Source organism: Hemibagrus wyckioides, linkage group LG04, assembly GCF_019097595.1.
Source record: "Hemibagrus wyckioides isolate EC202008001 linkage group LG04, SWU_Hwy_1.0, whole genome shotgun sequence".
Taxonomy (NCBI): domain Eukaryota; kingdom Metazoa; phylum Chordata; class Actinopteri; order Siluriformes; family Bagridae; genus Hemibagrus; species Hemibagrus wyckioides.
In genome coordinates this window covers 9144609-9160713 of record NC_080713.1, presented here as the reverse complement: position 1 = coordinate 9160713, position 16105 = coordinate 9144609, and the positions used below count along the sequence as shown (strand labels likewise).

Below are 16105 nucleotides of genomic sequence, written 5' to 3'. Positions count from 1 at the left end.
CTCTCCAGAATAGTAGCTGTTTTGACTAATGACATCATATCGGAAATCAGTGTATACTGAAGCATGCTGTATGTTTGAAGCAATAACAATCTGCCTTTTTACTACATGTGAACATAGCCATGTGTTTATTTATGTGTATGTATGTATTTGTGTGTGTACATACGCAGCACTCGTTTGCAGTAGGCCAGGACAGCGGGCGATGTGTGGCCTGCATGGTGAGCTATGGTCAGGGAGTGTGGGTGGCTCTGCAGGGCAGCGCTCAGGTTCGTCTGTACCACTCCACCAGCTACGAGAGCATTGCTGAGGTGGACGTGGCACCTGCTGTTCACAAGATGCTTGCAGGTATAAAAAGAATTAGTATAGGTTTATATTAATGCTCGTGTTCTGATATGACACTGTTTCTGTAGTAAAAGAGAAGAAAGCCTGCTATTATTTAACAAGGAAAAATTAGTAATCATTAATTTTGGAACAACATTTTTGGAAGAAGTCTCCAGTTTTTATTATAAGAACACTTAGTTCTATTATATAGTTCTAATAGTGCTATTCACATCACATACATTATTATGTCATGATTGTACTGAGTCTCTCTCTCTCTCTCTCTCTCTCTCTCTCTCTCTCTCAGGCTCGGATGCCATTATCCGCCAACACAAGGCTGCATGCCTGAGGATCACAGCTCTCCTTGCATGTAGAGATGTATTGTGGATTGGGACAAGTGCTGGGGTAGTGCTCACTCTTCCAGTCCCACCTGTGACTTCTAACGTGGCTACGGCACCTTTGCGGACTCCGCTTGTGCCCACTGGCTCTGCCCACGGCCATACAGGCCATGTCCGATTCCTCACCTCTGTTGAGCTGCCTGAGGGCTTTGACGTCCACTTTCCCTCCCAGGCGGAATCAGGTGTGTAATGATTTAACATGGCTGTTTTTTTTTGTTTTTGTTTTTGTTGTTTTGTTTTTTACTATAACACCACCATTTCAAACTGTAATACAGATATTTTAAACTATTCTAAACTTTAACACTGCCTTGTAAACTATAACACCATTATTTTAAACACCACCATTTTAAACACAATCTGATCTGTAACAATGCAATTTTAACCTATAACATTGCTTTTAAATGCATTATTAATAATATTTTGTACAAAAATGTGAAAAAAAAAGATCATTCCGTTTGTTTAGCATTTTTAGAATGAATTCTGATTTGTACTCATTATTACTTTCACTATTTTTTTTTTACCTAGGTACTATCCTCTTGATAATTTAATGCTTATTTGTCCTTTTATTTATAACCCTGTATCTGTATTGTGTGCGTCCCAGAGCTGAGCAGTGACGGAGCAGTGCAGCAGCGTCGATCCTCCACCCTCCTCACAGGTAAATCCACTCTGCTGGTGATCAGTGGTGGAGATGGCTACGAGGACTTTAGGCTGAACAGCAGCAGCGAGACCGTGGGACGAGACGACAGCACCAATCACCTGCTGTTGTGGCGTGTGTGAGCAGCTTCACACACTACATATCAGGCCACCGTGGCATGAAATCAGGCTCCGCCCCCTTCCTTGCAGCGTGCTGCTCAAACCTCTGAACCCTGCTATCTCTGTGCATGAGCATGACAGAAACTGAAAGGGTCATTTCTAACATTTTCTTTGTTTCGTTGTGTAATCAGTCGTCGAGTTGTACTCTCTGTGTCCCACATGGTGTAAGAAGTGAATTTCGCTCTGCCTGTGGTGTTTCCTAGTGGGATTTATACGTTTAGCGTGACACCAGTCTACAGAGAAGAGATGACGTGGAGGACTTGTCCATGGAAAGGAAAAAGCACTGGACGGAGAATGAAGGAGAAAAAAAAGCATGATGTCTGAAGCAACTGCAATGTGGGAAAGGATAATATTCTCCTAATCGGAGAGTATAACTGAAGGATAATAGAGCTGAGACAAGCTTATAGATCTAAAGATGATGAGATGAAAGAAACAGACTTTGAGTCTACTGGGACGATTGCATGGACTCTAAAGATGACTGGATATCTCAAAGTGTTTTCTGTCCTGCCCCTCTTTAGAGAACGATGGATGCTGGACTCGTTTACACACAGCGTGATCAACTACTGCTCCGTCACACTGTGATCGTGTTCATGAACAGCAAGGTTTTGTCTCGAGCTCCACAAGCGAGGGCAATACGAGAGTTTGTCTGTACCTAACCAATGTGCAATATAAGGCTAGGGTATCTACTTAAGGCTATATTATATACACACACCCTTGCACATACACACCAACTAAAGCCACATACTTTTCCACCTCCTCAGTGCAGTCGGTTCAGGGATTTTAAGAAATGGCCTGAATTTCCATGAGTTTCACAAGAAACTAAAGGTTAAAATTTAAAAAAATATATATAAATAAAAAATGACAGTGTTGTGTGTGTGTGTGTGTGTGTGTGTGTGTGTATGTGTACTTCTGAGTCTAAACCATCCAAACCCTTTAGCCAGTATAGACAACAGCTGCATGCAAAAACGCAAAGTACATGAGATTATTGTCTTCTGCATTATTTTCAGTTGCATAAAGGTATTAACTATACAGTACACTCTTAGCAAAAAGGGTTCCTCAGCGGTTCTTTATATGGCTCTAACTTTCTAAAAGCCTTCTAATTTAGACACCTTCCTAAAATAAAAGCCTGATTGTAGAACCTTCCTAAGAGAGACAAACTAGAACTTTTCCTCCTAAGCATTTAGTTTTAGTTTAATGGTTATTTCTTGATTAGTTGTGAAAATATCCATCTTTTCAGCAGTAATTTTGTAATGGGTATAAATCTAGAACTCAAAAATGGTTGTTTTTATTGTGGGTTAAAGCTTAAAAAGAAGCGTCAGAAGCAGGAAAAAAAAACAACAACTTACCCATACTAAGAACTCTTGAGGAACTTGCTTTTTTTTTTTTTTTTTTTGTAAAGTGCATCATCATCATCATCATCTCTGGTGATCAAGTAAATAGCTTGAGTAGCTCAAGGTGTTGCCATGGTGATAAAAAAAAAAAAAAAAAACCCGCTCCACTCCAAAGCTCCTGCTTCTTGGATCCAGCATTTTGTTGTTTCTGCGGTTGAAATGCGTAAGAGTTCGAGATTAGGATCTAGCACTGCGTTGGTGGAAACAGGCTTACCTGTAAGAGCATTCTAATGCTTAATGCCATATTGCCACAATCACAGCCCACTTCTTTACACATCACACTATTCTTTCTGTTGACCAGTTATTGTTTTGTTTTTTGTTTTTGTTTTGTTTTTTTTTGTTTGTTTGTTTATTGTTGCTTTTAAATATGGAGTCCAGTAGGTCATATAAAGGAGCAGCCAGTATGGCTGTTGTGGTGAAATTGTGTACAGTATTTATGTTTTTGTCCTTTTTTTTTTTTTATTTTTTTTTTTTTTTATTTTACAGCACTTAATTTATAAAGACTTCTCTTCTGTTACCTAAAAAAGGTGAAGCTGTATGGCTCGTTCATGCTACTTTCCGGTTCTGTCTGACCCACACACACACATCAGCAGCAGTAATCAGGTTTCGCTGCACATTTTCACATAGACATTATTTATGTTTGAGTGTCAGCAAAACGATAGAACCGTATAACTGAAGAGAGAGAAAAAATGAAATCAGGAAGAGCTAAACACTAAAAAGTGTTGAGTGATCTGAAGGCACCTACATGGAATCGATCCACACCACTGTTTTTAAAAGAAATGACATTTTTGAGCTAAGTTTTAAAGCAGTTGTTTACACCACGCATTCCTTACCACCAGCATTGTTTTGTTTGTTTGTTTGTTTTTTTTGCTAGTTTAGCTGAAGAAGGATCAAGTGTATTTCTTGCTTTTGTGCGATCTCCATCATCGGCTTAGTAAAGACTCGCACAAGGAGTCCCAGAGGTAATAATGCAGTCATGTTATAGTAGAAAACAGAAAAAAATAAAACGTGTGTGTAGAACAAATCTGACTGGGAAATTCGGTAAAAATGTACGCAGTATAAATACCTCTATGATGCATTCACTGCTCTAAAAGATGAGGAGGCTGGATCTGCACTCTATACTTAGAGCAGGGTGTCAGATCTTATCCGGAAAGGTCCGGTATGGGCGCAGCAGGGTCTATTGGACACATGAGTCTATTGAATGCTAAGATCAACAGGTGGAATGATGAATATGGCCTCTGCTTGACGGATATAAAAAAAAAAAAAATGGACCCACACCAGTGCTTTGCAGATAAGATCAGACACCCCTGGGCTACTTTACGGAGCCATCGGACAGCGTAAATTATATAATATGGACGCCAGTCATTAGAAAATCTTTAAACATTTAAAAAGTCAATAGGTGTTCCTGTGGTCTAGTCAGGCATGTGAATTTAATATCTATAATATATAAAAACAAAACGTAAATTAAATAAGGCCCAATTCTCTCAATATAAAATGTGGATTACATTGTTAGTTAATAGAGAAACGTATAAATGTTGCTGCGCTTTCCCCCCAGTGTCACCACTTCGTTGTAGAACGTTTTCCACCACAGGAAAGTCTTCAGGAATGAGATCTGTACATTTCAGTGTCTTTTCAGTTTGTTGACAAGTTTTTTTATGTCTTTAACATCAAGAAAGTGCTTTAAAAGAAAAAAAAAGGGCTGGTGAGGGACCGATTACTTATAGCTGTGAAACACAAGTTGTTATTAAATTTATAATAACTATAAATAGTTAGAAAGGTTAACATTATGTGATGATTGGCAGGCGGTGGAAAAGGAATGAAACGTTTTATAAACAGTACTGAGATGAATAGACTGCCGATCTTTTTTCAGTAGCTGCCTCTTATTTCCGAGACACAGAGTAGTAGTATATTACAGGCTGAAAGTTGTAAAAACATGTTTCAGGAAAAAGTTTACAGTTGCCGTTAGAAAAGCTGACATTTGTCTGTTGACATTTAGTCCAGGTAAATATCCTGCCAGAGTGTTTAGTGCATCCCATGAGTCACTTTGGGCTGAAACCTCTTGAATTTTTCTAGCTGTCTTTACAGATAAAGAAAGAGATTAGAACCAAATGAAGAGACGATAGGCATGTAGTGTTGCTGCTGATGTTAAAACAACAGATTGTTATTAAATTTATTGTCCTGTATCTTGTAGAAAGAGCTAATGTTCAGTTGGTGTGCTACACACACACAATTATATATGTACACACACACTGTTTTTTAGAGCATGACTGTCAAACCGAGATTTTTTTTTTTTTTCTCACAAAACTTCTTTTATTCTTGTTTGGTTGTTTGATTTTTGTTGTTTTGGCCACTCTTACAGTATTTAGGCACAACAACATGGGTTTTCCAGGAACACACACGCACGTTAATTTATCTTTAATTTAGAATAGCTGTCGAACTGCAATTTGTTTGTTTTTGCCCATTTTCCAGAATTCAGGCAAAGCAATATAAATTTTCCCAGACCACCACGCACGCACAAACACCCATATATGTCAAAAAAATCCAGAGAGATATTATCATCAGTTGTACCAGAAAAATACAGTTTCTTTGGAAGTCATATTTATCCAGAAATCAACATCTATTTCTGTCAAACTCTGTATAACATGGCCAGAACTTCGCTCATTTAAGCGGCCCTCTTAAACATCCAACCTTTTGAAAGGATGTGATATAAACATAATATAAACACATGTCTTTTTAAACATTGTTGTTCTGCATTTTAACCTCACACTTCAGTTTCAGCAGGAGATGATGGGAAAGAGTGAGCACTCCCTTCCCCTTTTTTTCCCCCCTACAGGATAGAGCACAAACTATAAAGAAATCTATTTCTGCAGCAGCTGATGTAACAAAAGTAATATGTAACAAATGTGTTTGACTCAGTGATGATCTGTATATATGGCTATATATGTCCACATTGAACTTTAGCTTGATTCATTGGTCACATGTGGGGGAAAAACTTCATTTTTACTGATCTGACTGCAAGTTGAGAGCACGTACTGTATCCCACAGACAGAGGTCTCGTCTCATTGTCTCGGCTTGAACGGAGCGCCAGTTGGCTGTTTATTTAGCAAACACTTGCTCTTTGGGAATGTGTGTGTGTTTTAGTCATGCGGGTTTGCACACATTGTTATCCATGCTGGTTGTGTGTGTGTGTGTTACAGACAGCCATTCTCATACCACTTGCAGTAATATAAATCTTATTTCAGCACACACACACTAAATCGGTCACTTGTGTCAGAATATCTGCTATTATTTTGATACTTGTTTTCATTCATAGATCTGCTGTGAATATTTCCATCAGGTTGTACGTCCTGATTTCACAGATTTGATCAGCCAATCAGAAACACCATCACATAACATCACTGCTAGTCTTTCTTTTCTTGATTCCTTGATTCATTTCATAGCATGTACATAATAATGTTTCTGACTTAAAGCTCCTTTAAACTACCCAATATAATTCATCCAAAAAAAACATTAACACTTAAAACCGTGCTTAATTTGGCAGCGCCTGCAAGCTAGTGATGCATCAGTAACATTCAGATGGAGTAGGAGAATTTTTCTGGTACTTATCCATACCCACAGTGATACAGACATGAGGAAGGTACATAGTACCCTGTATAAAAAATAAATTAAAAAAAAAAAGACATTTTAGAAAGGTTAAATACGTTGAATCTAGTCAAATTTACTACTGTTTCATATTATAAGATCACGATAAACCAAATCTTATTATTATTATTATTAAACTCATTTCAATTTTCTGTTTTTGTTGGTGAATTATTGTGCTGATTTTAAGCATCACTTAAAGAAGAATTTTTTTAGAAAGAAATTGATTTTTTTTTTCTAGAAACTGCCATTAGAATAAAGAATAAATAAATAAATAAAATTATTAATTAAATAAAAATAAATAAATTACATTTAAAGCTTAAAAATGGTCAAATATGTGTAGACTTATTATTATTATTATTATTAAGGTTTTAAGATATTAAGTTATATTAGGTTTTAAGATATTAATCTAATATTTGGTTTATAGTTGTCTTATAATAAGAAATTGATACATTGATTCAATATATTCTAACTTATTGTCATTTTTTTGCAGAAAAATGAACAGAGCATTAACTCGGCTCGCTTTATGTTTAATGCCATGCTTTTTCTGTAGAGGATATTAAACCAATCGAAAGGTATCTTTTCTAGATCGCACAAGTGTGGTCGCTAAAAACGAGCTCGTTAAAACAATGTCATCAATTGCACTTTTAAGGATGGAAGCATGCCTCAGGGTCTCAGTGCTTGTTGAATTGAAGTGCTCTTTCCTGTATGTGGGCTTTGCTGCACTGTGTTCATGAAAATCTTAGTGTTCATGCAATTTACTGCAACTTGTACTCATTTTTAGTGACCTTATTCGCAGATAGTGCTCTGCACCATCATGACACGCCCCCTTACAGTAATTTAACCCTGTGCTCGGTTTGCACTCTGTTATTTTGTGTAATATGTCTAGTGGCACTTCACAAGGTATTTGCTGCAGGTACCTGATCATATTAATAGTGCAAATAAAAGACCATGGTATTGGATTTGATCCATCACTGCCTTAATGCAACCTCTAAAGCTATCGGAGCCCCTAGCTAACATTGTGTCAGCAGTAGCCGGTAACTAGCCAGACAGCTAGCATTAGGTAAACTATCATATTGAGCAAGGAGGTATGGCGGTGCAGTGGGTAGCATTGCCACCTCAGAGCAGCAGTGTTTATGGAGTTTTGCATTGTTCTGCTTCTCCAGTTTTCTCCCAGAAACATGCCAGCGGAGTATGGTTTACAGGGTCTATTCATCTCACGGCCAGTGAGCGCCACCCTGACCCTTCCCAGGATAAAGCACTTAATTAGAATTGAATAAATTAATCATATTGTTTATTTAACCCTAGCCAAGTTACCTAGTAATCTGGCTAACTTAGTCGGTTATAAAGTAGTTGGTTATCAGTGATGTTATAGTATGAAGATTCTGATTGGCTGAGCCATTTACACATACCCTATACATTCCCAGGATCCATCTCACTTGTAACTACACACACATTTGTTATTAGATTCACTGTAGTTACTGAATCAGATGCTTTAAAATAAAGAGCTGAATAATATACTGAAATTTTAAGTTGTGTGTGTGTGTGTGAGAGAGAGAGAGAGAGAGAGAGAGAGAGTGAAAGCTGCCAACTTTTTCTAGATGTTAGTGTTAAAATTGTGTTTTGATGTGTTGTATCTTCACATCCAGAAAATCACACACTGAGGGCTGATTATTTTGTGGCATGTGGAAGAATCTGCTTTATTTCACACAGTGAACATGTCTAGAGAAGCATATTTTCATATGATAGCACATAAATGAGCAAAAAGACCATCAGATCCGTAACTTCAGTGTGTTTGTAGCCTTCCAGCCATTTTTTTGTGTGAAGGAAGTCATTGTGTTTATTGTAAATTTGGATATATATTACCTTTCTTTCTGTACATAGTGCTATCTCTGTCTATATTGTTGATATAAATCTGATGGCATATTTTTATATACTTGTTTAAGTTGCCTTGGTTTTGTTTTTTTTTTGTTTTTTTCCCCCCATCAGCATGTCCTCTGTGCTGCCATATTTAAATAAGTGTGTCGTCATTTAGAAGAAGAGCCTCGCTTCTCTGTTCCAGTCCTCATGGTTCCTTCACTGCTTCACTGCTTTTCCTTGTTATGGTTCTTGTGGGTTTCTTTGCAATTAAAAACTATCACTGGTTGCCAGATCATTATCAGTCGTGCATGAATCATTTCAGAAATCTGTCTTATAGAGGTACTATATGGTGTGGTGTACCAATTTGAGTACTTGAAGATCAGTAAGGGCAGACATAAAGTTTTCATAAGCACAAAAGCATTTGGCTCAGTTTGTAATGTTTTCTTGCATGTTAAGCAGACTAAGTAAGATGATATCAGAGGTTTTAAAGCTTTTGTAATAATAGCTTTTTCTGGACGGACATGAAAGAGTTCATATATGGACATATACAGACACACACCACAATATAAGTGCTTTCTATAGGAGACCTTAATGTAACTGGTATTATTATTATTATTATTATTATTATTATTATTATTATAAAATTGTTTGATATTTTTTATTGTAAAGAATAACAATAAAATTCTAATAATATCAAACAATTAATATTATTAGTATTAGTATTATTTATAGTAAAATAATGATTTGATTATTTTATTTTTAGCGTTAACAATAAAATGTTAATATAAATCAATAAACAATAATATTTATTATTATTATTATTATCATTATTATTATTATTATTATTATTATTATTAGACATAATTAATACACAAATGTTTGATATTTGAATATTTATTGTTAGGAATAACAATAAAATATTAATGAGGATATCAAACAATTAACAATAATATTTCTTCTTCTTTTTATTATTATTATTATTATTGTTGTTGTTATTGTCATTATTATTAAACCCAGTCTACCAGTTTAAAGTCAAACTGCATTAGCTCTATGAAGCAGAAGGATTAGTCAATGCTTGATTTAGAGTGACTCAAACATTCATGCACTGTGAATGGTGAGCATGAGACCAGTTCATTCTCACACAGGGATCTGGTTGTGCACAGTCACAGTAGTTTCATTGTGTGTCTTGTCTTGTGTGACGTTCTTTGAGTGACTGAGTAAGTGACTGAGTGAGTGAGCGAGTGAGTGAGCGAGTGAGCGAGCTTTCTGATGGGGGAGGAATGAAGAGTCAGTATGTGCAGTCAGAATGATAGTATAATGAACACTAAGGAATGCCATGTTTGCATACTGAGGTATGGAGGTTACTAAGGTTACCTTTTTTTAAAGTAAGCTTGAACTGCTAGCTTTCTAAAACAGCCACTAGCCATTTTATGTACTACTTTGTGTTTATCAGCATTAGCAATACTTAAATGTGCACATAAACCTGCATCATGTAGTGTGACATCACATCTTAAAGTATTTTACTCTATATTTAAGACTGTGATTCACAATGAATTATTATGAATTGATGACTTCATTAACTATTAATGACACTTAAAAGATAGGACAATATCAACTGTAAAAAAAAAATAAAAAAAATAAAAAAAAAAAAAGTATAATAACCATGGTTGCATAAGTATTCACACCCTTTTATATTTCCACCCTTATTTCTTGGAATTTTACCTTTCAGTACAATGACCCAAAGATTAAACGAAAACGAACCAGCCTTTATTTGTCACATATACATTACAGCACAGTGAAATTCTTTCTTCGCATATCCCATCCTTGGAGGTTGGGGTCAGGGCACAGGGTCAGGTATGATACGGCACCCCTGGAGCAGAGAGGATTAAGGGCCCAACAGTGGCAACTTGGCAGTGCTGGGGCTTGAACCCTTGATCTTCCAGTCAACAACCCAGAGCCTTAACCACTTGAGCCACCACTGCCCTGCACTGATTTGATTAGATCCAAATCAACAAAAGAATGATAATTATGATAATTATACTCGTATGTGAATTACTTGAACATGAGACTCAATGAATTGGTTCATTCTGAACACAGCCACATACACTATATTGCCAAAAGTATTCGCTCACCTGCCTTGACTCGCATATGAACTAAGTGACATCCCATTCCTAATCCATAGGGTTCAATATGACGTCGGTCCACCCTTTGCAGCTATAACAGCTTCAACTCTTCTGGGAAGGCTGTCCACAAGGTTTAGGAGTGTGTTTATGGGAATTTTTGACCATTCTTCCAGAAGCGCATTTGTGAGGTCACACACTGATGTTGGACGAGAAGGCCTGGCTCTCAGTCTCCGCTCTAATTCATCCCAAAGGTGTTCTATCGGGTTGAGGTCAGGACTCTGTGCAGGCCAGTCAAGTTCATCTACACCAGACTCTGTCATCCATGTCTTTATGGACCTTGCTTTGGTCACTGGTGCACAGTCATGTTGGAAGAGGAAGGGGCCAGCTCCAAACTGTTCCCACAAAGTTGGGAGCATGGAATTGTCCAAAATGTCTTGGTATGCTGAAGCATTCAGAGTTCCTTTCACTGGAACTAAGGGGCCAAGCCCAGCTCCTGAAAAACAACCCCACACCATAATCCCCCCTCCACCAAACTTTACACTTGGCACAATGCAGTCAGACAAGTACCGTTCTCCTGGCAACCGCCAAACCCAGACTCGTCCATCAGATTGCCAGATGGAGAAGCGCGATTCGTCACTCCAGAGAACGCGTCTCCACTGCTCTAGAGTCCAGTGGTGGCGTGCTTTACACCACTGCATCCGACGCTTTGCATTGCACTTGGTGATGTATGGCTTGGATGCAGCTGCTCGGCCATGGAAACCCATTCCATGAAGCTCTCTGCGCACTGTTCTTGAGCTAATCTGAAGGCCACATGAAGTTTGGAGGTCTGTAGCGATTGACTCTGCAGAAAGTTGGCAACCTCTTCGCACTATGCGCCTCAGCATCCGCTGACCCCGCTCCGTCAGTTTACGTGGCCTACCACTTCGTGGCTGAGTTGCTGTCGTTCCCAAACACTTCCACATTCTTATAATACAGCTCAGAGTTGACTGTGGAATATTTAGGAGCGAGGAAATTTCACGACTGGATTTGTTGCACAGGTGGCATCCTATCACAGTTCCACACTGGAATTCACTGAGCTCCTGAGAGCGACCCATTCTTTCACAAATGTTTGTAAAAACAGTCTGCATGCCTAGGTGCTTGATTTTATACACCTGTGGCCATGGAAGTGATTGGAACACCTGATTCTGATTATTTGGATGGGTGAGCAAATACTTTTGGCAATATAGTGTATATACACCGATCAGGTATAACATTGTGAGCAGTGATAGGTGAAGTGAATAGCACTGATTATCTCCTCATCATGGCACCTGTTAGTGGGTGGGATATATTAGGCAGCAAGTGAACATTTTGTCTCAAAGTTGATGTGTTAGAAGCAGGAAAAATGGACAAGAGTAAAGATGTGAGCGAGTTTGACAAGGGCCAAATTGTGATGGCTAGACGACTGGATCAGAGCATCTCCAAAACTGTAGCTCTTGTGGGGTGTTCCCGGTCTGCAGTGGTCAGTATCTATCAAAAGTGGTCCAAGGAAGGAACTGTTGTGAACCGGTGACAGGGTCATGGGCGGCCAAGGCTCATTGATGCATATGAGGAGCAAAGACTGGCCCGTGTGATCCGATCCAACAGACGAGCTACTGTTGCTCAAATTTCTGAAGAAGTTAATGCTGGTTCTGATAGAAAGGTATCAGAATACACAGTGCATGAAAGGTCAGGGCTGTTTTGATAGCAAAAGGGGGACCAACACAACATTAGGCAGGTGGTCATAATGTTATTCCTGGTCGGTGTATATATTAGATTAAATTTCGTTATTTTGATAATATGGAGAACAGAGTGTAAATAATAATAATAATAATAATAATAATAATAATAATAATAATAATAATAATAATAACAATAATACACTTTATTTATAGGCGCCTTTCTTGTAAATCAAGGTCACCATACAAATTCACACAAGTAATAAATAATTAAATAGCAGTAAACACCAATAATACAATAGGGTTAGTCAATAAAGTAATATGTAATAAATAGTAACATATTAATAATAAATAATTTGTTTTAATTATTCATTAATTGATTATTCTTCCGCTTGACAATCCAAAGGAGAAAGAAATCTGGTGTTTTGTAAGGGTTAGAAATAGCATTTGCATTTTCCCCAGTGTAAGTAGAATGTATGAGGAAGTAGAGAGTAAATGAAAGAGAGAAAAACAGGACGGATGAGTCAAGAGGAAGGAGGAAGGAATACAGTTGTGATGTTTTGGAAAGCCGCTGACTCAGCACATGTGTGCCATCAGATTGTCACACAACATAATACAGCCACATGATCTGAATGGTTAAAGTAGAGTCATGTCTGCGTGGTGTATAAAAATGTTGCTCTGTAAAGTAATGTAAATCTTGATAGACTTATAATTGCGGGGATTTTTTAATACTACAATGTAGACCGAAACAACATTTCAGAGGTGAGTGTAGTCTGAAAGAATCTTCTGCTGAATTATTATGAATGCTGAAATTTATGCAGATCATGTTCAGCAGTTCTACTTGACTCACTCCATTTTACAAAATCTCAAATTTAACAAGAAGGTGATGCATTTTAATAATGTCATTCAAAGCAAGTATATTTACTGTACATGTTTAGGGTAAAAAAAAATAGAATCAGACACAATTTCTTGGCTTGACCTCAACATGCCCATTTAGAATTGGTGCATTTTCTTTATACCATATACTCTAGCTATGTTGAAGTATCTATTTGGTCAGAAGGTGTTTATCAGTTGTGTAGTGTGAAAGTGTGTTATCTAGATGGCCAAATGCATAAATAAATGCATTAGGTGGCTGACCGAGCAAGTAAAAGCTCCAGTAAGCTTGCCCTGTAACATATCTTGGTTGCCTGGAAACGTAACTGATGAGGCTTAAATGTCTTAGCTTAAATGTAAAGTAATAAGATGATGAGATCATTGGATGGCTAAGTGCATTAGTACAAACTAAGGGAAATAAAAATTGTGATCATGTAGTATATCAGTGTTTGCACTCTCGATAAATAAAATAAAATAAATCAATGGCCAACATTTTAGCAACGTAATGAATATTGATTGAGTTTTGTTCTCCCTATAGCACAGTTGAATATTCAAATCTGATTGGTCAGACATGTGTGTATAATCATGCCATGAGTTATCCCTTACTACGTCCAGACATGTTTAACTGTGAAGTGACTGTGTGATGTAAACATTAGAGTTTTCTATGATTCTCTGTTCAGTTAAATTATATTTTGTTATGTAGTATTCCATTCTATTTTTGTTTTTTATTCTGTTCTTTGTTGTCTTTTCTTTTCTGTTCCTATTCTATTCAGTTCAATTTTTTATTTTATTCTATTTTATTGAACTGTATATAAACATTAAATGACAGGTGAAGTGAATAACATTGATTATCTTGTTATTGTTACAGTGGCACCTGGTAGGATATGTCAGACAGCAAGTATACAGTCAGTTCTTGAATTTGATGTGTTGGAAGCAGGGAAAATGGGCAAGTGCAAGGATTTGAGCGACTCTATCAAAGAACAAATTGTTATGGCTAGGCAAATGGGTCAGAGCATCTCCAAAACAGCATGTCTTGTGGGGTGTTCCTAGTATGGAGTGGTTAGAGCCTACTAAAAGTGGCCCAAGGAAGGACAACCAGTGAACCAGCACAAGGGTCATGGCTGAACAAGGCTCATTAATGAGTGTTGGGAGTGAAAGGAAGTCCATCTTGTTCTAAGCCACAGAAGAGATACTGTCTTTGCACAAATTGCTGTGAAATTTAATTCTGACTATGACAGAAAAATGTAGTGCACTGTGTACAATTTGTAGGTGACAGTGCACAGATATGGAGTATGATCATTCAGATTAACAACACACACACAGGCTCTCAGCTCTGGTCTCAGTACAGTGTTCTGCAGCTCTGATCTCAGCACAGTGTACTGCACACACACCGGCTCTCAGCTCTGGTCTCAGTACAGTGTACTGCACACACACCGGCTCTCAGCTCTGGTCTCAGCACAGTGTACTGCACACACACCGGCTCTCAGCTCTGGTCTCAGTACAGTGTACTGCACACACACCGGCTCTCAGCTCTGGTCTCAGTACAGTGTACTGCACACACACCGGCTCTCAGCTCTGGTCTCAGCACAGTGTACTGCACACGCACCGGCTCTCAGCTCTGGTCTCAGCACAGTGTACTGCACACGCACCGGCTCTCAGCTCTGGTCTCAGTACAGTGTACTGCACACACACCGGCTCTCAGCTCTGGTCTCAGCACAATGTACTGCACACACACCGGCTCTCAGCTCTGGTCTCAGTACAGTGTTCTGCAGCTCTGATCTCAGCACAGTGTACTGCACACACACCGGCTCTCAGCTCTGGTCTCAGCACAATGTACTGCACACGCACCGGCTCTCAGCTCTGGTCTCAATACAGGGTTCTGCAGCTCTGATCTCAGCACAGTGTGCTGCACACACACAGGCTCTCAGCTCTGGGCTCAGTACAGTGTGCTGCACACACACCAGCTCTCAGCTCTGGTCTCAATACAGGGTTCTGCAGCTCTGATCTCAGCACAGTGTACTGCACATACACAGGCTCTCAGCTCTGGTTTCAGTACAGTGTACTGAACACACACCAGCTCTCAGCTCTGGTCTCAGTACAGTGTACTGAACACACACCAGCTCTCAGCTCTGGTCTCAGTACAGTGTACTGAACACACACCAGCTTTCAGCTCTGGTCTCAGCACAGTGTACTGCACACACACCAAGTCACAGCTCTGGTCTCAGTATAGGGTTCTGCAGCTCTGATCTCAGCACAGTGTACTGCACACACACCAAGTCTCAGCTCTGGTCTCAGTACAGTGTACTGCAGCTCTGATCTCAGCACAGTGTACTGCACACACACAGGCTCTCAGCTCTGGGCTCAGTACAGTGTGCTGCACACACACCAGCTTTCAGCTCTGGTTTCAGTACAGTGTACTGAACACACACCAGCTCTCAGCTCTGGTCTCAGTACAGTGTGCTGCACACACACCAGCTTTCAGCTCTGGTTTCAGTACAGTGTACTGAACACACACCAAGTCTCAGCTCTGGTCTCAGTATAGGGTTCTGCAGCTCTGATCTCAGCACAGTGTACTGCACACACACCAAGTCTCAGCTCTGGTCTCAGTATAGGGTTCTGCAGCTCTGATCTCAGCACAGTGTACTGCACACACACCAAGTCTCAGCTCTGGTCTCAGTACAGTGTACTGCACACACACCAAGTCTCAGCTCTGGTCTCAGTATAGGGTTCTGCAGCTCTGATCTCAGCACAGTGTATTGCACACACACCGGCTCTCAGCTCTGGTCTCAGTACAGTATTCTGCACACATACCAGCTCTGTACTGCACACGCACCGGCTCTCAGCTCTGACCTCAACACAGAGTACTACACACGCACCGGCTCTCAGCTCTGACCTCAGCACAGTTAACTGTTCACTGTTCACATACGGGACCACCACGGGAATTCATCACGGGAGAGAGGCGGTGCGCGCTCCAGTTTCACCCTGTGACGTTGCGCCCT

At 39.1% G+C, this 16105-nt stretch overlaps 1 protein-coding gene across 2 annotated transcripts in view; it reads left to right on the top strand.

The window, feature by feature from the left end:
- The window catches only part of LOC131351899 (rho guanine nucleotide exchange factor 17-like), a 110275-nt gene extending 101561 nt beyond the window's left edge, over window positions 1–8714 (top strand). For both annotated transcript variants that reach the window (XM_058387611.1, XM_058387610.1), the window contains 3 exons: window positions 168–342; window positions 623–895; window positions 1315–8714. In XM_058387611.1, the coding sequence (XP_058243594.1) occupies window positions 168–342; window positions 623–895; window positions 1315–1490 (624 nt within the window). In that variant the 3' untranslated portion in view covers window positions 1491–8714. The remainder of the gene's footprint in view (window positions 1–167; window positions 343–622; window positions 896–1314) is intronic.
- Window positions 8715–16105: the final 7391 nt, after the last annotated feature.